Source organism: Nannobrachium achirus, assembly GCF_963921795.1.
Source record: "Nannobrachium achirus genome assembly, chromosome: 10".
Taxonomy (NCBI): Eukaryota; Metazoa; Chordata; class Actinopteri; order Myctophiformes; family Myctophidae; genus Nannobrachium; species Nannobrachium achirus.
In genome coordinates, this window is record NC_137819.1 from 44,111,516 (window position 1) to 44,134,296 (window position 22,781).

Here is a 22,781-nt window from a genome sequence, read left to right on the forward strand (position 1 = left end):
TCTTCCACAAGCTTTGTTTATTCATCCTTGAAAGGTCTCTTTCTATTACTGTGGGAACTAAACTGCCGTTACCAACACAACCACCAGATGTCAGTAGTTGCACATATACATAGTAAAATGCAGTGTCACAGTTCAAATGTATCTACAACCAAGTACATTATCCCATTGTTGTTGTTTACAGTTTACAGTTTAGGCATTTAGCAGACGCTTTTAATCCAAAGCGACTGACAATGCTTTCTAGCAGCAAGAAAGGGGATAATGACAGTCAACAACAATGATGCAATAAATCAAAAAATCTTCTTTCCAAAAAGGGTTCTATATCCACTTTCTTTACCCCATTAAATGTACAGTGTTTATGCACGCTTCCAGTAGTAGCTGTCTCATTCCTTAGTTCCTTAGTCAACGTTGTTGTATAAATATTGTCGAGGTACATTTAATTTGCACTGGCATGCTATTGTCAACCTCAGGCTGATAGTAAACAGAACACACATGTGAAGACAGAGAAGGGGGAGGCATTTAGGCCCGAGTCAGACGTGAGAGACCTGGAAATTGGCTTTCCACTCTTCATCCACTCGATCAGCAGCAGTAGGAGGAGACAGGTAACGGCTGACTCATGAAAATCTGTATTGAACTGGATTATTCATAAGGCAGTAGGTATGTGCGTCCTATCAGATTGTAAGATCGTGCATCTTGCATGCACAGTAGTCTATGATCCATGCCCCTTTAGATTCAGAAGTATTCGTCTGAGGTGCGTGTGTGTGTGTGTGTGTGTGTGTGTGTGTGTGTGTGTGTGTGTGTGTGTGTGTGTGTGTGTGTGTGTGTGTGTGTGTGTGTGTGTGTGTGTGTGTGTGTGTGTGTGTGTGTGTGCGTGTGCCCTCTTGTATTAGTATACTTTGTGAAGGCCAAATGTCCCCACAAGTATAGTATTATCATACAAGAAAGATTGTTGTTTTATGTTAAAAGAACAAATAGGTGTACAAGTAGAACAAGATTCAAGTTAGGATTAAGCACTCAGGGGCTGGGGTAAGAGTTATGGCCTGTTTATACTTAGTTGGTGTATGGCTGATCTACAGACATGGAGATCTGCAATTTTTGGCTATTTTTGATGCTGTCCTAAAATTGTGATGTCTTCACAAGTATAGTAAAACAAAAGTGTGTGTGCGTGCGACCGTGCGTGCATGCATGTGTGCGTGCGTGCGTGTGTGTGTGTGAGAGAGAGATGGAAGTGCATATGTGCGCGTGCACATGCTTGTGTATGTGCGCGTGCACATGCTTGTGTATGTGCGCGTGCACGCATGTGGGGGAGCTCCTCAGGACTCAGGAGCTCCTGTGTTCTCATGGGCCGTCCGTTGCACGGGTTACACCTCTCCGTCTCTCTCTCTCTCTCTCTCTCTCTCTCTCTCTCTCTCGTTTCACTGCCCTCCCCTCCACCCCTCCCTCCTTCCTCCACACACAGAGTGGATTCCTCTTGGTCAGTGCACAGAGCCCCCCATCCATCCATCCATCCCTCCATCCATCCTTCCTTCCCCCACCCTCCTTTCGGGACAGCTTCACCCCACAGTCCCGCTCCACACCGGCCGGGAGAGGAGCAGAGGATCGGGCAGAAGGAGGTGAAGAGAGAAAAGAGGATTTTTTTGTGCACCGAGGAGAGAGGTAGAGGAGAGAGAGAGAGACCATGGCTGCGCTCTCTGCCTTGTTGAAGAGCTGGGTGATTCTGCAGACCCTCTGCCTGGCCCTGGCCCAAGTGGTGAGTGGAGACGCCTAGGTTTGGGGACAGGTCTAGTCGCTCTTAGCTGCTGTTTTCTGGGGTTCTGTGGTGATGGTGAGGCCCCTGGAGTGAGTCAGCAGATACTGGATGTTGTATTAGTGGGAGAGTTGTCCAGTGAGAGTGATATCCTACTGTTTGATTCAGGTGTTGAATTAGCATTACAGGTGTTGTACGAGAGGTGGCTTGATTGTGTGCATGTCTAGAGAAAGGATGATCTGTTTTGTTGTTATGGATTGAAGATGCAACAAAACTGTCTTGCTGGAGGACAAACTCGCATCGTGTGAGGAGTACCTTGATGAATATCTTGTGAAGTTTTGACTGAGGATCGCCTGTTCTTTCCTGGATTACTTTGTGCCTTGAAGACTGAATTAAAGTTATGGATGTTCCTCCTTTTTTCTTGGATTTAATCAAGACATCGGCCATGACAGAGTTGGATATGGGCCAGCCAACACACGTGCACGTGTAAGCGCATGCATGTGTGTGTTACACGCGAGCGCGCACGCACACACGCACGCACGCACGCACGCACGCACGCACGCACGCACGCACGCACACACACACACACACACACACACACACACACACACACACAAACAAACTTTTCTCCTGCCTGTGAAAGGCCTTATTCAAAGAGAAGCACACAAAGAATGTCTGCCCTAGCTGGAGAGTCGAGCATCACACCTAACTGCTACCCAGTGGAGTCCACCAGTTTCTGCCCTATCAAGGATTACTTTTTATTTTTTATTTTTTGGCCTAATTGAAGAGCAGATTGAGGATTCTTTATTTAGGCCGGACGGACGGACGGACTGGCTGATCAACTCATACGGGTCATATTTCCCTCCTAGGGGGTTGATGTGGGTTGAAAGGCCCATGGAGGAAGTGGGGCAGGGTGGGTAAACACTGTCAGTCCCATGACATCCCCCACCCCCACCCCTCCACAGTCCTCTGCCTTCACTCCTCCAAAACCTGCTCTCTTTGTGGGATTATGTATTAAAGCCCTCGGTTTACATGTTATCATCTTTTTCCCCATTTCCAGTGCTTGCAATGCTTTCATGGACCTTCAAGGATGTTTTATGACAAAACCTGAACTCTCACACAGTCAAATAATGGATTCAAACCATGCTGCATTCCTTTGATGTGGATACTTTAAATAAAAGAACTACTAGCTTCTTACCATCTCATTTATTAATTTTATTGCTTTCTAGGTCTATTGATATCCAGGTATCCCCCTCATGTTTCTGTGGAAATAAACATGAGTTTATTAGTGTACATGTTCTTAGTTCCAATTTATCATTTACCATCATGCTAGATACAAAATAAATTGCCATTCAGCGTATTCAGAAGCCAAAATTATTATTTTGTCTCTGTCCGGTGTCCAAAATTGTTAGTATTCAGGATTCACATTCAAAAGTTGCAGATCTACAAGATCAAAACGCACTGCTTCGTGCTGCTTTTCGAGCTTGCAGATCTGCTACTTTTGTGTGACGCTATAGTTTGATCAAGTAGCATGTTCATTTACAAAAAAAAAAAAAGAAAGTTTGAATAAGAGGTTTCTTCCCGACAGCAACGATTTGTTATGTATTTAATCCTTTACATTAATATTCTTTCTTTCTTTCTTTCTTTCTTTCTTTCTTTCTTTCTTTAGAGGGGTCCACCTGGACCACAGGGCCAGCCCGGTCCATCAGGCCCTTCAGGTACCCCCGGGTCCGACGGCATTGATGTGAGTGCACACACACACACACACACACACACACACGCTCCACCAGGCTCCAACAGGTTGTCACAAAGACCATCATTGTACAACAGAAATAGCAAAGCAGCGGTGCTCTGCAGTACCGCAGTCTTGCCACCAGAGGGCAATGTGCATGAAAACATGCTGGCACAAAAGAGCACTTGTTCCCAGCTAAGAGAGGGGGCTTTGAGGAAAGGGGCTTCTGCTCCTTCCTGAGAGGCGCTGGGGCTAATGTCGCAGTAATGTGATACATTTAAGATATTCTTAGGTTAACCAGAGGCAGGTTTTATAAACATGCTGGGCACAGAGTCTGCAGTGCTGGGCCAGTGTAGGAAACAAACTGCATAGCAAAATCCTCAGCTTTGACTTAAAGTTATACTATGTAACTTTTTTTATAAAACATATCTTAAAATTGTCCTAACTATTAAATCGCTAAAGTTTTAGAACCCCCACTCTGTTAATTTCAGCTCCCAAAGCCTTTTCTTTGTATGTGTTCTACTGAGCCCTGGTGGCCGTGACCGGGGCTGTTTTTCCCGGCAAAATTACGTCATATGCATCATTCTGTACACGTGTCTCCCTACCGGCCAATCAAAGCCCAGATCATACACTGCTGAGCTCTTTAGGAAGTACACTGCAGTGTTTACACTGGGCTAGGAGTCTAGCATGTAACTCCCCAACCGAGGCTCGTAGAGGGAAACGAAAGACCTCTATGGATAGGTCTCGGCGAGGCGAGGCGGACGCGGTGGTCTGAATGCCCGGTCCGCGGCGAAAAACGGCCGAAAAAAGCAGACGCGACCGCGGTTTGCTCTACTGCTACTGACCACTAGTTGAGCAACTTACACAGTATAGCTTTAACTCTGAACAGTGTAAACATTGACCCTCATCGGTCAATGTATTTCACTCTTAAAGTTAAATTAACACTGCAGAATTTGCAGTGTGACATAGCAGGGAAAAAAAGTTTTTTCTTTTAGACTTATGTCAATTTTAGTTACAGTAGGCCCATTACATTTGATCATCTTTTTTGGCGACTTCAAACATGGCATGGAGTTCTACCCGAGGCTCAGAACTTCACTCAAATATCTAACCATTTGCAATTAAATGATCAATCAATCAATCAATCAATCAATCAATCAATCAATCAAAAATGATATCGCATTTACAGTAACTATGTGATTACATCATGATAAATGACTGTAGGCCTATATACACTCCTTTGCCATCTCACTGGCACTGTCACTATATGACTGAATTCATGGGTTGCATTTGTAGTCCTAAACCGGCCATATTGAGGACCAACACAGGTGTTCAATTTGTCTGATTGGCATAGAACCAATGTCAAAACACCTGTGTTGGTCCTCAAAATGGCTGGTATAGGACTACAAATGCAACCCATGACTATATACAGTATGTTACAGTTAGATTGGGTAACTCCATTAGATCGTGGTAAGAGCACTCGTTTTGTCGTTCACCACACACCCCTAACACCACCTGGATCAATTCACTTTGATGGTCTCTTATCAGCGCACCTGTGTAATTCTGCGTATTCACCATGAGATGGCGACAACAGCCATTCACTTGTGTAGTCGCTGACGTCACTCGTTTGCGACCACTCTTTCTTTGTTTATCTACTAGCCTAGCTCAGCTGTGTTTAGCCATTAGCTTACTATGCCTAACTCTAACCCTAACCCTAACCTTAATCTCAGTAAAACTATGCCTAACCCTAACCCTAACCTCCGTGGGGTGAGGCGCTATCATTCCTGCCGACGCTACTTTGTCGTTGTCGTTGTTGTGGATCAAAGCGACCGCTTGTTTCGCCGCGCCGCACGACGAGCACTCCGGTTCTCGATCTAACTGTTTCTCGATCTAGCGGTGACATATATATCTGTGAATATATTCCCACACATGGATTGGGGCCATCCTATGAATGTTCTTCATAGGGGGAGGGGTTTCAAGGCCCTCCCCCAGTATCTCAGTCTCACCCCCCTGTGATGCCCCTGCCTGCTTGCCACTCTTCCCTACACCAGTTCGCTCCCCCCTTCCCTCGCCTCCCCATTCGTCTTCCCCGTCTGTCACCATACAAAAACATGACACCGTCACGATGCAAGATGTAATTGTAAAGTAAATCATTGTGATTAACAAATTAAATGTGTTTTTGCCATTGAACATTGGAACAACATTCATAAGAATTTAACTTTTACAGAGTGAAAAGCATGAACCAAATGGACCCGTAAGGTGGTCTTTGCAAATGGAGAATGGGGGGAGCTAAGCTAACTGGTGTAGGGAAGAGTGGCAAGCCCCCTGCCCACCATGCTCCACTAAGATATTCTTCCTTTACCCACCTGCTATAGCATAGCATGCTTTCCAAAGTCTACCCGTGATGGAATCATATATGTAGGCTGAATAACACACTGTATCTGCTTTATGCTGCTGGGAATCACTATTTATTACTTGCGCCAGCAGAGCGTGCAAGTACTGCGTTCGGCTGCATATGTACAGTATGTCGGTGTCTGTCAGGACCAGCATTTCTAGCAACGTCATTATTAACAGCCAATGAGGGACCAGCATTCCTGGTGATGCCAGTGGTGATGTCTCTGGCATCGCCAGTGGTGATGCCAGTGGTGAGCGCATCTCGTGGTGCACTCTGCTGGCTACTTGTGCACAAGGCGAAGTTGGCACCTCGACAGAGTGCAGTTCTAGTTACTTGCGCAAGCAGAGCGCGCAAGTACTGTAATCGGCTGCGTATGTATGTAGGTATCCGACTTTTTTGAAGACTGTAGCCCTGAAATGGCTGGGATTCTGAGAATGTATGTTGCCTATGTATGTATAGGTGTCTCCCTACAGCCATTGAGGAACCAGTATTCCTGGTGATGATGTCAGCAGAGTTTGGTATATAAGAGTGTTCTTGGTAATGTCTTCATTAACAGCCAATGAGGCCAGCAGGGCACACCTTGTGGCACGCTCTGCTTGTGCACAAATTGGCCATGGCCATGTGTGGCCTACTTGTGCGTGAGGCGCAAGTTGGCACCTCGATAGTTGTTTCAGTTCTAGTTATTATTTGTATTGTTTTCTATGAGAACATAAAATGGAATCCAGCCAATCTAATTAATGTCCAAAATCCACCTACCGCCTTGTCAGAACTATATTCACTGATTTCTTTTTTATCTGTAAAGGTGCTATAAATTATATATTTTTCTTAAAACAAAACATTGTTGTTTTTTTGCTAAAAAGTTAAAGCTATGTATTCTGAGATAGTAATAATTGCTGTGTTTGTTCAGTAACAGGGGTCTCTTCGCTTCTTTCTCCAGCTCTTTAATACACAGACAATACTTATTCAGTTGGGTCATCAGTTTAATCTAATGAGGAGAGTAACCATTTATCAGCTTAAATGTTATAGTGTTTCAATTGTATTTTTATCTGCTCATCTTTTTTGTTTTTCATTGCTTCCAATTTCACTAGTTTATCATATAAACTTTATAAAGTATATGTTTTTCCTCATGATTGGTTGTATTTGTATTTGTAAAATGTATTTGCTGTTTACTTAAGAGCTGGAGAGACAGAGAGACCCCATGCTCGTGAACAACAACTAGCAATGGTTACAGTGGGAATACAAGAGCTATTTTAAACTTATTTTAACAAAGAAAATATCACTTACACCCCCCCTAGAGGGAAAGAGGGGGAAATAAATAATACTTTTTATATTTAATTGGAATGCACTAACCTCACCAACTCATATTCAGATTCTGATTGTTTGCATTTGGAGAGTTGATCTTTGAACGTCTCAAGCTTCAGATAACCTTGAACAGTGTTTAATTTATTTATAGAGCTCATTTAAAAAAACATCCAAGGTCAACCAAAGTGCAGATCAGAACACAAGGCAACAATAATAAAATAAAACAGAATAAAATACAAGCAAAACATTACACTGGGCAAGGGCATAGAGAGCCAGGCATGTAGCTGTAATCAAAGGCCAGCGAAGCGAAATAGATCTTTAAAGATTTGTTTTTTGGGGCTTGTATGCCTTTATTTGATATGACAGTAGACTAACAGGAAATGGGGGGAGAGGTGGGGAGTGACACCGGGCAAAGGTCGTTCGGATCGGGAATCGAACCGGCATCACTGTCAAGCATCAATGCCTATGTGGCAATGCCTATGTGGTATGCGCCTGGACCAGTAGGCCAGCAGGCGCCCCACGAAATAGATCTTTAATAAAGATTTAAAAACTTCTATGGACTGGGAAGCTCTGATATGGAGAGGCAGGCTTTTCCAGAGCCTGGGGGCAGCCACCGCAAGGCTCGGTCACCTCTGCTTTCTAACAGACTTACGTACCACCAGCAGCAGCTGTTGGCAGAGCTCTGGATGGGGTATGGTTTGTGTAGAAAAAACGGAATGCGGGGAAGCCAGCCCATTAATGGTTACAGCTCTGCAACTTTGTGGTGAAAACAACTGACCGTGTGTGTATGTCTGTCCGTATCAGTACAGCCTCAACAGCTGCAATACCGCTGGGTGACCAACCTTCAAGTGGCGCTGTAGAGCATCCTTGAAGTGTTTGAAGTGATGCTGTGTACTATGGTATAGGCCAAGGTATTGCTCTCTCCCACTAGGTGGGATTTTAGTTGAGCCAACTATTTTACCCGCTGTTTTTCCCTGCCCAATTTAGCCGTTGTGCGAATTAATTCCTACCCACATATTTCTGTGTTGCCCCCTACTGACTGACTTGCCATTGAGGAGCCCCCACCGGGAGGACATAGCGCCTCCCTCCATCCTATGCTTCCTATTCAACACCCCCCACTGACAGGCAACGCACCAGAGACTGCCTCCCTGCCCGACATACCTAGCCTGGAAACCAGACGAATCTGCCAGTGCAAAATATTTGCAGATTTGGTGGCCCTGCTCGGTTATGATTGGATTTCCCTGCCCCCTAAGTTGTGGTGCATCAATCAGGGCCCAGTATGCAAATATGTGGCCAACCTTCATATGGTTTATCACCAGAGGCATTTTTTTTATTCGCCTCTTGGAAATGCAGGTTCCACACAGAGAATCCAGACTAATACAGTACACAGTGATATTAGTCTGGCTATGCCAGGTTACGACATGCGTTTACCTCATCCGAACACAGTCAATTGTGTTCCTATAGACACTTGGCCAAACTGGATGAACCTGGACTGGGCTGGCACATTACCTCTGGGCCACACAAGCACACCTCAACTTCATGGATTTTATATTAACCACTTTCAACCTGGTATCCCATATTTTGCAAACATTTTACTTTTATTTGATGGTGTGCCTTCTCAGAGTCTAGAGCAGTGTCTGTCTGTCTGTGTATACTACATGCAAACATTATAAAGAAGATTAGGTGAATGAACATTTAGTAAGCCATTTGAGTTCACTATTAACTGCCTCGATCTAATGTTTACATCTGTACCTGTTTCTTCTTAGGGAGAGAAAGGGCCTCCCGGATCGCCTGGCCCCCCCGTAAGTCCTTTCTGAACTGTGTGTGGACTGGAGTATGAAATATTGTTTGGTACTGTATAAGAACTTACATTTCCTATACCTGTGTGTGTTGTGTTGTTTATGACCACAGCATATGTTTGACTGCAGGGAGCAAAAGGAGATGCTGGAGAAGCAGGTCCCGATGGTGCTCCAGGAGAGAACGGCATTGATGTATGTCCCTCGACAGTGTGTGTGTGTGTGTGTGTGTGTGTGGAAGGTTTCATATAGTAGAAGTGTAGAACTGACAGGTGTGTGTGCGAGCGAGCGCGCGCGCACGTGTGTGTGTGTGTGTGTGCGTGCATGCATTTGTACCGTGCCAATTTGCTGAGCTGTGGAAGGTACTGCAGATAGACGTAGGTGTAGAAGTGACAGCTGGGATGTTCACTATGTCAGCATCTCAGCCTTTTCTTTGGGTCTTCCAATAACACATAGCCCATATCAGATTCTCAGAACAGCCTTCACCCAGCCTGGACAGAGACAAACCTACTGCACGTTGCTGAGGAGATTACAGAAACGCTAGAGAGAAATTATTTACAAGAGGAAAGATAAATTGTGACACATAGACGGAGGCTTGGTAGGATACACAAGGAAAGGTTATAGACACTGTGCGTGCACGCGAGCGTGTGTGCGCACGTGCATGCATGCATGCATGGTATGCAGCATAATATGGAGATAATGGATACCCAGTTAATGATACCCAACACAGTGCTTGATCCTCAGCAACTTTAATATGGCAGAAATGCTATTGTAACTTGCTTCAGCACTGACCATAATGGGTTCAAGTCTCAGAGTGTCACAATCACATGCCCACACGCACACACACACAGACGCGCGCACACAGAAATTCTTGAGGGATTTAAAGTGTAAATCCGTCCTGGAATTTCAATCTCTTTTTCCCCCCTAATTACTTGCAAGAAATGTGTCTGCTTCAATTAAGGGCTTATTAGCCATATTGTACTCTGAATTCAGGTCATACAGAGCTTGTACTGTAGCTGCAGCTGATATCTTGTTTTGTTTTCTGTGGCATCTTTTATAGTGACTCTAACTCTGTTCTTTGCCTGTTTCCCTCTGTCTCTAGGGTTTAATTGGAGCAAAGGGTGATATCGGTCCTATCGGGAGCGCTGGGCCTAAGGCAAGTGTCTTATATGACTATGTGATCCAAACCCCGGTCCATCTAATGCAGTGGTTCTCAAAACCTTTTCATTTCAAGGATCCCCATCACTTTGAGAGCATACAAATTGAACCTTAAATGTTACCATGGACTCTTACGGGGTCCATTAAATGGACATTTGTACACTTTATATTTGGAACCTCTTCAAGGAACCCTAATGAGAACCACTGATCTCGTCTGTCTGTCTGTCCATCCGTCTAGTCCTAACACTTATCTTTTATATATCTAAAATATATCTAAATATCTAAACTTATCTTTTATCTAAAATATGAACCCTTGTTGTAAAAAAAAACAAAGTTGTCCTTTAATGTGCAACACAGTTTTCTCACTCAACAGTAAACAAAGCAACATAAAGTTTAAGTGTATAGCACATTTCTAACGTGACAATTTAAGGACTTTTTAATACCTCTGAAATGATAAATAAAACACATCAAATATTAGAGGCAGACATAGTGAAAATAGCCGATCTGCATGCTCACAACGCCTCGCAACGCAAGGCGTTGTGAGCATGTAGATCTGCTATTTTCACAATAGAACAAAATGAAATGAGGGGTGGGGGGTCCCTAGTAAAAATATGATTATTTTTGGGGTCGCTGCCTGAAAAGGTTGAGAACCACTGGTCTAGTCTACATTCTTGTTAATTGGTCAATTGGAATTGAACTCTCACCTTTGCCACAGGCCTGTTAATCACATGAACCCTAGTGTCCTCATCCTGGGCATGTCATAATTGAACATTTGACAAAATAGGCAATCATTCGAAAATAGGTGAACAAAATAGCAGATCTACAGGCTTGTAGACACGCTAATTTGGCTATTTGGTGGGCAACAAAGTTTATAGGGTTTATAGTTAAACCCATAATCACACTAAATAAACAAGGCTGCTACAATATTTGCCATGAGCAGTTCCGTCACCACAATGGCTGGCACTTATATCTTATATACAGTAAGTGTCCTTGAATGCTATTCTCCTGGTATTACCATAGTTAGAACTGTCTGTTTCCATTTACAGGGCGGGCCTGGACCAACTGGAGAGCCTGGGCCTCCTGTGAGTACACAAAGCATGATTTAATATGTGACATGTTATTTTATGTACAGTATATGTTGTACAAACTCCTAGCCAGGCACCATGATGTTTTAGCCATTACGAGACCTAGATAGATAGATAGATAGATAGATAGATAGATACCTTTATTATCCCAAGGGGGAAATTTAGTTGTCCAGTAGTAGCACAGCAGTATACAGTTATTTAGAAAGTTACAGAGACGTAAGAAAGATAGATAAGAGGGAAAAAAACAAAAAAAACAAAGACAAGAGCAGTACAGTACCAATAAGGAGAAGGTGCATCAATAGAGGGGGGCGAATAATATATAAGTATATATACATAAAGTGTCTTGCAAAAGAGACCATAGCAGTCAATGCTAGTTAGTGCAAACAAGTATCTCACTGTCATTGTTAAACAAAGCAAAAATACTCAGAAACTACCAACACTAACAACCTAATAGTGCAGTGTCAAAAATCAGTGCGAAAAAACGAAGAAACTAGGAAGCGTGTCACCGCAAGGCGCACCTGAGCACTCTTCCTGGAAGGTCCTTAGAGTTCAAAGTCAATACAGCAATTGTTCCTTAGAGTCAATACAGCAATGGTTCCGAAGTCTAAGTTAGGAAGGGAGACCTTTTCAAGCGTCCGTTATGTGTCTCGTTGTACAGCTTAAGGGCAGCCGGTACAAAAGATTTTCCTAATCTCTCACATCTCCGTACTGGGTAGGTAAAGCGGTCGTTTCCTCTCTTACTCCAGTAACTGGTGATCTCTAGATGGAGGGGGTGGGAGGAGTTCTCCAAGATGGAATCTAGCTTCTTCCCAGTGCGCACCCTGGTTACTTCCTCCACCCCCTGCAGAGAGGACCCAACGACAGAGCCAGCTTTCTTCACCAGTCTGTTTAGGTTAAACGTGTCACCTGCTCTGTTGTTGCCACCCCAGCATGTTATGCCAAAAAAGAGGACACTTGCCATGACAGACTGATAGAACATCTGTAGCATCCTATTGCACACCCCAAACGATCTCAGTCTTCTCAGGAGGAACAGCCTGCTTTTCCCCTTGCTGTGAATCGCCTGCGCGTTGTCCGACCAGTCCAGTGAACTATTCAGGTGTACTCCGAGGAATTTGTAGTTATCCACGAGCTCAACCACCTCACCGTTAATGGTGCTTGGCACCGGGGGGACTCTCTTGGAGGTGCGGAAGTCCACCACCATCTCCTTAGTCTTGCTTGCGTTGAGCTTGAGATGGTTGTCCTCGCTCCACTGCACAAAGTCCCTAACCACACCATCGTGCTCAGCCGTGTTGTCACCGGAGATCTTGCTGATCACTACGGTATCATCTGAGAACTTCTGCAGATGACAGGTCTTGGAGTTGAAGCGGAAGTCCGATGTATAGAGAGTGAACAGGAAGGGTGAGAGCACAGTTCCTTGAGGGGCCCCCGTGTTGCTCACCAGCACATCGGACCGACAGCCCTGCAGTCTCACAGACTGTGGTCTTTCTGAAAGGTAGTCTGTGATCCATGCCACAAAGCCCTTGTCCACCCCCATCAGCGTAAGCTTCTCCGCAAGCAGAGACGGTTGGATAGTGTTGAAAGCACTGGAGAAGTCAAAAAACATAATTCTGACTGTGCTGCCCAGATCTTCCAGATGGGTGAGAGACTTATGGAGCATGTAGGTGATGGCGTCATCAACCCCAATATCAGCCTGGTAGGCAAACTGAAGGGGGTCCAGGTGATCACTGACCGCCGGTCTCAGTAGGTTCAGAACCAGCCGTTCAAAGACCTTCATGACCTGTGATGTCAGGGCGACTGGTCTGTAATCATTGAGGACCGAGGGACGGGTCTTCTTAGGCACTGGGACAATGCAGGAGGACTTCCACAGCTGTGGTATCTTCCCCGTCCTCAGGGAGAGGTTGAAGAGATGCGTGAGGGGGACAGCAAGCTGCTCCGCGCAAGCCTTAAGCACCTTAGAGTTGATGTTATCAGGTCCCACTGCTTTCCTGGTGTTGACTTTTCCGAGTTGGCGCCTCACTTGCTCGGTGGTGAGAAACAGGACCTAACAGTATTGACATGATATTGTTTCAATCTTATGTTATTGACTACGAACCTGACCTGAAGAGCAACTGCAGATACATACAAGATTCATCAGAGGTGTTTTAGACATTCAAAATGAATTTTGAATATCGAAAACATTACCTGGCCATTATTTGAAAATGTGGAAACATGTGAACCATGTTCTATTTCTGTTGAATGGGAAGACCCATTCATGGGAAGAATCCCATTCAACAGACAGAATCAGAATCATCTTTATTGTTACATCACATGTTTACAGGTGTAAAACACAGTTTTGTGCAAGCTCCATAGTTTGTGATTGTTTCCAGAAAGAGAAAGACCATTGCGACTATTTACACATAGCATATCCATCCAAACATTATGTACCCAGCCTCTCCATTCTCCATATAGGATTCTGTAGAAATGAAATGAAATCAGACCATTTTGTTGCCAACACCTGGAACACAGAATATGAAATAATAAGGCACAAAACAGATGAAAATGGTACAATACAGAATAGATGAATTCGTTTTAGCCAATCTAATCTTTCATTGTCACGAGCATAGCCTGGTTCCCTAACAAATATGCTGCAAGGACAGCTGTTCTCTGAACTAAACTCCTTCCCTGAGTTCCAATTCTCCATGCTTGAATGGATGACCAGCTGTGCCCTCTATTGGTTTGAGTCTGGCATACATTTTATAGTGACAAACACAAGCCATTGTCTGTTCATCCTATAGAAGCAAGAACAATTGCGGTTGTCATCTGCTTCTTTGAAATTTAGCTTTAGTTTAGTTTAATTTCATAGCTTTAAATGGGGCTGTTATATTTGTGCATTATCATGCTGACGGCATCACACTTGTGCTAACAATGCTGCCTTTGCCACCGGTCAACTGCAGTTCATCCCCTTTAGCACTAGGTGGTGCTGTGTGTTCATTTATGGGACACCGACCAAACTGCTCAGCCATTATGATTGAAGCCACCCAATGACACGGTTGAGTGAAACACTATTAGTTAAAGCCTTTTAACAGGCGGTCTGTCTGTTGGGTGTACTTATTCATCAAGCTGCCTCACAGCACAGAAACAGGAGAGAGGCTCTTGTCTTGTATCGTGCTACGGTGACTTCCGAGGAGGCTTACTGACTTAATGACTTTGTGGAATATAAATTCAAAGCAGATACCCATCAAACATCAAATGATGACTTGTTCTGTGTCGCTGTTTGACTTGCATGAACATGTTTGTCTTTGTCATGAATATGTGTGCACACAGTGCACACATATTACCGAAGTTCCTCTGAGCTACTTTTGTCCCATATATTAGCCATCCCAATCTGGGATTTTGTAATTGTTTTATCCTTATTATCATGGGTTTTAAGTAGGCCTATATGTGGATTATAAGCCTATTCACATTTTGCCAATTTTACCACATTTCATAGTGTTGTCTATAGCATTTTCTTTCTTTCTTTCTTTCTTTCTTTCTTTCTTTCTTTCTTTCTTTCTTTCTTTCTTTCTATTAATTTATTAATTCATTAATTTGTTCCCTTTTTTTGGGTGGGCATGTCTACATTTGTACACACAATGTACCAAAAGAAGGAGAATTCAACCAGTCTGCAGTCTGGCAATGAGCCATTATACTGAACCTGAATCTAGTTATTATTGTGTTTACAAAAATTACAATTGATAATTCATTAGACTGGTTTCAGTTACAGTTTAGGTCCGTATCTGACACATTTAATATCCAGAGAGACTCGCAATAGAAATGCAACCAAAGCACAACAAGCTTCAATTTGCAAACAGTAATAAGAAATGCACGGTCAAAAAATATTATGATCCCTTGCGACTATGATTCCTGTAATCATAGAGAATCACAGGAATACTTTATTTCAGTTTTCTACGGAGACGAGGGTATAGGGCAGCATTTGATAAAGGGAGGAATAAGTTTCAATATTTGAGGAATAAAGCAATGTAACCTCTCTGACCTTGTGCTCTTTACACAGGGACCTGGGCTTCCTGGACTGGCTGTAAGTGGTTTGTATGCTATAATTCCTTTATCATTTGATGACTTTCCTTGGAGATATTAGAATAACTTGATGGAATATGTGCGGGTAGGGATTAAGGATGCAGTATGAAAATACCTAGATGACATTCTCTCTCTCTCTCTCTCTCTCTCTCTCTCTCTCTCTCTCTCTCTCTCTCTCTCTCTCTCTCTCTCTCTCTCTCTCTCTTTCTCTTTTTAGGGTGCTCCTGGTCCGATCGGTCTACCTGGTGAGATTGGAGCAATAGGGGCCAAGGTACTGTAAAAATATTGTTTAAATTGTCTCCACACTGTAGTTTTTGATAATTAATCATAATAATGAATTGGAAACAGTTACAGCTAATACACTTCCAAACTTCATCATGAATAACATGTTTTTCCCCTGCTTCTTCCAGGGTGATATGGGATCACATGGAGCTGCAGGACTTCCTGGGCCCCCTGGCAAGCCAGTAAGTGTCAACCCAACACTACACTTAATTTCTGATCCCTGACATCTGATTCTTGTGATAAAAGCATAATGTCGTTGTCGGGTGGAAACCGTGTATGTCCAAAACCATTGCCTTTATCATTTTAAATAGAATAGTGATTGTAGCCGATCTACAAGCACAACGCCTCGCGGTGCGAGGCATTGTGTGCTTGTAGATCTGCTATTTCACTACCTTCGTCTTGTGTGATGAAGACTGAAGCAGGGCTTTACTTTACGAAAAAACCTACACATTTGAAACTTGGAGATACAAGTTATCTCCAAGAGCGACAATATCTCACTAGAGCCCATGGCGCACAGGTCCATCACCTCTAGATTTGAAATGCAACCTGTGTTAGATGAATACTGTAAGCATGCATTTCATGGAAGATCTTTCAGCCCAGGGGTCATGCATATTAGTAGGCCAAAAATAAAATAGGGCTGGGCGGCCACCAAGTGGAGAGAGCGCAGTGGCACCGCACCACAGAGCAGAGAGACATCACATGATTGGCCCACTGGCTTGTCGATCATATGAGTGCCGGCCTAGCAGCCCTATCACAGGCTACTGTGGCCCAGGAGTCCCACCCAAACATATAACAGCTGATACAACAAGCCCAAGACATGTCGCTGCCTCGGTGTGTTGTGGGCTTGTAGATGTTCAGTTCGCGCCAGTCTGGGCCAAGATGCCAGGGCCGATTTGAAGTCCCAGTCCAGCCCTCAGCCGATCAGATCTAGTATATTATGTTAAACTTGCCATAAGCTTCACATATTACCTTGTACAGATGCATAGAATATGCCCACTTTCAAACTACTATAACAGTGCAGGATAGCGGGGGGAAAGCCAGCCGGCATAGTGGATGCTCTCCCTCTTCCTCTCGCAACTGGGTTAAGGTTAACACTGGTGAATGCTAACCTGGTGAAATGCCAACCTGCTGGTGAATGCTAACCTGGTGAATGTTAAAACTGGTTGGACCAACGGTGCTTAACCCAGTTGCTTTTTTGATACTCTCGGACTGAAAGACCTGCAAAAAATACTCTCCCCTCCAGCCACAGGGGAAGGAGTGGTGGTGGAATATCACATCACACTTCTGAACCGTACACCATCTAAGTCTATTTTCAATGCTGTATGTTGTGTACACATCCTGTGTGCATCCCTGCCTCCCTCCAGGAAAGGATGGGTTAGGGGTGAGGGAGGGGGGGTGGGGGTCGACTTCATTGAGAGTGATGCTCCCTGCCCAGGGGAGTGTATTTGTTTAGCTTTAGTGCTGTCCTTGGGTAAATAAACTCCCATTAGATCACTGGGCTGTCTCAACTGACTGTGGCTGGGATACATCAGCTTGCATACACATACTTTACTTTCTAACTCAATCTATAAACAGAGGAGATAGCGGCGGAGAGAGAGAGAGAGAGAGAGAGAGAGAGAGAGAGAGAGAGAGAGAGAGAGAGAGAGAGATAGAGAGATGGAGGGAGAGATAAAGGGTGTGCCTCTGTGTATGAGAGAGAGAGAGAGAGATTGCTGTCTCAGCTACGCAGTACAGCCTATGTGTTTACTAACTCTGACAATGTAACTCCATGTACCCAGTCAGAATGCTATCTATCTATCTATCTATCTATCTATCTATCTATCTATCTGTCTATCTGTCTATCCGTCTGTCTGTCTGTCAATCGATAATGTCTGTCTATGCGCATAGATTTCTGTCTGAGTATCTACTGTAGGCTACATACCCTGTCGAAGTATCTCCTAGACATGTCTGTCTGTCTGTCTGTCTATCTATATGTGGCCGTCTGTCAATACTGTCTATGTACAGTATCTGTATGCCTATACAGTATTACATACAGTATGTCTGTCCTTACAGTATGTCTTTCCAGCTTCCTGTCTGTACAAGTATCTACTGCAGGGTTCCCCAATTAGTTTTCCCCAAGGGCCGCATTATGTCTAGGGTACCAAGCCGAGGGCCACAGCATTGCGGAGGGCGATGGCGGCGTTCCCGCTACTCCAGCGACAGTTCAGATATACTAGTGTTTTTGCTGCTCTTATACCAAGATTATTATAATTATTATTGGTTGTGGCACTAATAATTTAGCCCTGGGATTCTTAAATCCTGTGTTGAGTGTCACACCACTGCACTTCTTAAAGTTGAAACAAAATAATTATTAGCCAGTCTGCTTGAAAAGTAGGCCTAGGCATCTGTATAACAGCAGCCAGTTGACAGTGCAAAGACATAATTGCACTCCTTTGATGCGTTAACGAGCGGCCGTCAACTTCTTATTAGCATCAGCTGGACACAGACGCACACAAACCTTCCCTCTGCAGTGCTCTAAAAGTGACTGTAGTCCGTCTCATTTCTCTCCAAAAGCCCTTGAATATTGAAAATGATTAAGGATTACTGTGATTATGGTAAGCTTACGTTTCATATCGCACTGACCATACCTGTAACTTTCACTAGTCCCCCCAAAAAATGTATATATATATTTTGACGGGTTGGTGGGGGCCAGACAGAACCCTGCCCCCGTGGGCCGCAAATGGCCCGCAGGCCGCCTATTGGGGAACCCTGATCTACTGTATAATGTTTATCTTTCTATCTACTGTAATGTATATCTGTCTGTCTGACTCTGTCTATACTATCTATCTCTATTTACTATTTATGTCTGTTAATCTGTGTCTGTCTGTCTGTCTGTCTGTCTGTCTGTCTGTCTGTATATGTATGTATGTATCTCTATGTCTGTAGAGAGTCTATAGTGATATATAGACACTGTCTACTGATAGACAGCGTGGGGTTGTCTGCATACCCACCCCTGTCTCTTTGATTTCTAGGGTCCCCCTGGCAAGTTCCTGGGCGGTGAAGAGGGCAGTGCCGACTTCCAGGTAACACAAGCATCCCCTCTCTCCTTGCCCGTCTGATCTGACATCATTGGAAGTTCTGCGCAGTTTATTGCTTTCTGATCTGACATCCATTTCCCTTCACAGTGTCCATTAAACTGTCCAGCGGGAGCCAAGGGCCCTCAGGGAATACAGGGAGTCAAGGTGAGCGGTCTAGTTTCGTTGTGAAGTCAGTTTCTGGACAAATGAACAGGCCAACGATTTATCGTTGTCTGATGTATTGTTTATTGTTATGACAAAGCTTTATTGTCTCGGTGGTTGTTCTTTTCCTTCCAGGGACACAAAGGACGTGCTGGCATTCTGGGAGACTCCGGTAGCATTGGATCAACTGTGAGTGGAACAGTCTCACCATTTATTCCTATGTATCTTTAACCACATGAGTACTAACATCCCTGTGCGGGGCAGGTCATCATAGGTGAATGTTCTGCAAAGATAGGCAAAAAGCCAGCTTACAGCACATTGAGACATGTTTTTTCTTTAGATTTGTTTTGGGGCTTTTATGCCTTTATTGATAGGACAGTAGACTGACAGAAAATGGGGAGAGAGATGGGGAGTGACACGCAGCAAAGGTCGTTGGGATCGGGACTCGAACCCGTGACACGCTGTCTGGCATCATAGCCTATGGGGTATGTGCCTGGACCGGTAGGCTAGCGGGGCACCCCATTGCGACGTGTTTTGGTCATGTAGATCGGCTTCTTTCAGCAAAAAGATTTGGTGTGGAGTGAAAAAGGAGGGGGCCAAATACAGTATCATCAGTACATTTCGAGATAAACAAATGAATGCATGCAATAAGTAGTCTGCATGCGCACAAGTTTTCGCATACACACATGCATTCGCACACACACAATACACACACACACACACACACACACACACACACACACACACATGTGCGCGCTCGCGTACACGCAGGGATTAGCGCTAATGAACCACCCGCCTCCCGAGGCACATGACTGGCACTAATCTGGCTGTGATTAGTCAGGCCCGGGCCTGACCTACAAACAGCGTGCGGGGAGCCAGATCAAAGCGGCAGTGAAGTGTCAGGTACATGAAGGGCACATGAGAGAGTGAGGGTTAGCGCTGGCCCCTCACCTTACTGTACTGCGGACAGATAATGAGCACACAGTGGCCTCTGAGAGAGCACTTCCTTAAAGGAGTGATGACACCGGCCGAAATGTAACATTATGGTACAGTGGGTCACGTGGTCTTTGTTGAAACGGTTTGGAAAGGGGGTGGAGCCAGCTGTTGCTGCCGACAGGCCCATCAACAGTAGCTGTATGGGCCTGTCGGCAGCAACACAGAGCCCCCAGTGATAGGCTGTTGATTGTACTGCATCATTTGATTGGATAATTTAACATGGGGGTACATGACATCATTAAAAAAAATGCTAATTTGATAGCCATAATTAGCTGTTTTGGCCGTGTCACGCCCCCTTTAAGCAAGGAGCTGGTCTCTGATCTCTGATAGCCATACACTGACTCTACATGGACAAACACAGATAAACACTGAATGCACCAAATTAAATTAATCTCTCCTCCAAGCCAGTGTTTCAGAGGAACGGCTTGGCTTAAAGTCTCTCTCTCTCTCTCTCTCTCTCTCTCTCTCTCTCTCTCTCTCTCTCTCTCTCTCTCTCTCTTTCTCTCTCTCTCTCTCTCTCTCTCTCTCTCTTTATCTCTCTCGTTATTATCTTTCCCCTCGTCTCAGCTGGTTGTTTTGAGGTGTTCATCGTCTTGCAAGCTGTTCAAGTTAAAACACAGATAATTATAGCCCATTCATTCATTTGATGAACATACTTACCTGCTACCTCTTTTTATGTGAGCCATCATGAGTGTATTCCACCAATAGCACGCGCTACATCTCCATTATGTCATGGTCATACATGCGCTTAAACAGAACCTGCACTGAATGATGTTTTGCCTTGTTGCACAGCAACACAGCAGCCTCCTATACATTGCTCATACTGTACTGAATGTTATATAGCTCCACTAGGCTGCACCTGCTCTACAGCCACGGGCGCACAATGAGAATGACTGATCAACCTGCTTTTGTCTCTCCCTTCCGCAGGGCGTCAAGGGAGAAACCGGCATCTCTGGGGAGCAGGGCATCCCAGGACCTCCGGTATGCTGATGATGAATCTCCAGGAAGTTTTGCAGACAGTAGAACCTAGCTCACTACTAGTAGCAACGGCTGGAAAATGCAGAAAGCCAATATTGTGTTGTTTCGCCTATATAGCTTTTACTGACGGAATTGACTTGTTAAACCTTCGCAGCCCCAGGCTGCTGAACCTGCAGTTTGTAACTTTGTTTTCCTTTACCTTCTCTGACCTCCATCTCAGGGGCCAATGGGCTTGAGGGGCTACCCGGGAATGATGGGACCCAAGGGGGAGGCGGTGAGTGCCATCAGTCTGTTTTGTACTTGTTTTTTTTATCACATTTTCTCCATCCCTAGCACACCTTCCAAATGCTCCTCCATTCCTCTTTTGGAAATGAAGAACAGCCGTTGCTCTCCTCCCTCCTAGGTGAATGCCAAGAAGGGCTGAGCTAGGCCTGGCCCCTCTATACAAACATTATCCATTACCAGCAATGGGGACATATGGAAATGATGCTAACACAAATCTCTCCCCCACCCTAATGAGTCGGGGGTTGTCTGGGTGCACGGTGCCTCCATCTGTAGTTAATGATCCGCGGTAGCCATCCGTCTTACTGTTAACATTAGCCGCGTTAGCCAAGTTAGCAGCCAGGCTCGGCGCCAACGCAAGAGTAGCTGGCTCTTTGTGTACCTCCCATTAGCAAAGTGAGTTAAGCGCTAATTACCCCTTTATCACAGTGAATTGTGGCCCCACCGTGAGTTAGCATCCTCCTTAGATCCCAAGTGATTGATTTGACTTTTTTGTTGTTGTTGTTGTTGTTTCCCCTTAGGGGCCCCGTGGTTACAAGGGCATTGGAGGACCTGTTGGCATTCCCGGGCCACCAGTAAGTACTGGCACACGCACACACACACTAGGGCATTAACAAAAAAGTTGACAAGTCGACTCAGTCGACTTCATTACACAAGTTGACTCCCACCAGAGAAAGTTGAAAAAAATAAAAAAAACTTTCTATTGTGACAATAGCCGATCTACATGCTCACAACGCCTCGCGTTGCAAGGCGTTGTGAGCATATAGATCGGTTATTTTCACAATTTCTGCCTCTATATATTTGACAATTTGGACAATGTTTAATTTGTCATTTTAGAGGTATTAAAAAGTCAATTAGCACTTTAGAAATGTGCAGATACCCTCTATACACTTAAACTTTATCTTTGTTTGTTTACATTTGAGTGAGAAAACAATGTTTCGCATTAAGTTAATCATCTGGGGACCTCCAAAAATAATTGGGGGGTCGTGTGTGATGTGATGACGTCATCAAACGATAAAGTCGACTTTAACTCAACTGAGTCGAGTCGACTTGCAAAAATCACAAGTCGTTAATGCCCTAACACACACACACACACACACACACACACACACACACACACACACACACACACACACACACACGCACACACACACACACACACACACACACACACACGCACACACACACACACACACACACACACACACACACACACACACAATGGCTGCTCTAATTGTCTCTCTCTCGTCTACAGGGTGAGGAGGGTCCTCAGGGACCACCGGGAGAAGCGGGAGATAAGGGAGATCTCGTAAGTACAAGACAAATAAAAAACCCTCTTTCAAGTACTATACAGCCAATATATATATTCTTCAAGGTTATTCTGTATGAAGTGGGCTAGGCAGCAGCAAACCCTAACAATAACTTATGTCTCGGCACTTGAAACGATGATGATAATGATCACGATGATGACCGTGCTCATGATGGCGATAACGATGATGAGTTGTCTGGTGTTTCCGCAGGGCAACAGAGGTATCCAGGGCCCTCAGGGTGCTGTTGGCAAGAAGGGAGAGAACGTAAGTCAACACACACACTTAGGGCAAAACACAAACTCCTGGCAAATACGCACTCGCCGCAAATACACACTTACTGCAAATTGTCACTGTCAGGTGGAAACCTTGTATCGCCGAAACCGTTACGTTTCAGGAAAAGGGGAGGGGAAGTGCCTACCGTATGTTCCAATGGATTTAATGTAGCTTTAGTCA

At 44.5% G+C, this 22,781-nt stretch overlaps 1 protein-coding gene across 1 annotated transcript in view; it reads left to right on the forward strand.

Annotated features, from left to right (window-relative positions):
• Positions 1-1,669: 1,669 nt before the first annotated feature.
• The window catches only part of col9a2 (procollagen, type IX, alpha 2), a gene marked incomplete at its 3' end in the record, with an annotated part of 34,776 nt that continues 13,664 nt past the window's right edge, over positions 1,670-22,781 (forward strand). The window contains exons 1-17 of the mRNA XM_080735833.1: positions 1,670-1,747; positions 3,414-3,488; positions 8,937-8,972; positions 9,099-9,161; positions 10,069-10,122; positions 11,171-11,206; positions 15,240-15,263; positions 15,480-15,533; positions 15,673-15,726; positions 18,556-18,606; positions 18,709-18,765; positions 18,898-18,951; positions 20,686-20,739; positions 20,957-21,010; positions 21,540-21,593; positions 22,274-22,327; positions 22,539-22,592. Of these exons, the coding sequence (XP_080591959.1) occupies positions 1,676-1,747; positions 3,414-3,488; positions 8,937-8,972; positions 9,099-9,161; positions 10,069-10,122; positions 11,171-11,206; positions 15,240-15,263; positions 15,480-15,533; positions 15,673-15,726; positions 18,556-18,606; positions 18,709-18,765; positions 18,898-18,951; positions 20,686-20,739; positions 20,957-21,010; positions 21,540-21,593; positions 22,274-22,327; positions 22,539-22,592 (900 nt within the window). The 5' untranslated portion in view covers positions 1,670-1,675. The remainder of the gene's footprint in view (positions 1,748-3,413; positions 3,489-8,936; positions 8,973-9,098; positions 9,162-10,068; positions 10,123-11,170; positions 11,207-15,239; positions 15,264-15,479; positions 15,534-15,672; positions 15,727-18,555; positions 18,607-18,708; positions 18,766-18,897; positions 18,952-20,685; positions 20,740-20,956; positions 21,011-21,539; positions 21,594-22,273; positions 22,328-22,538; positions 22,593-22,781) is intronic.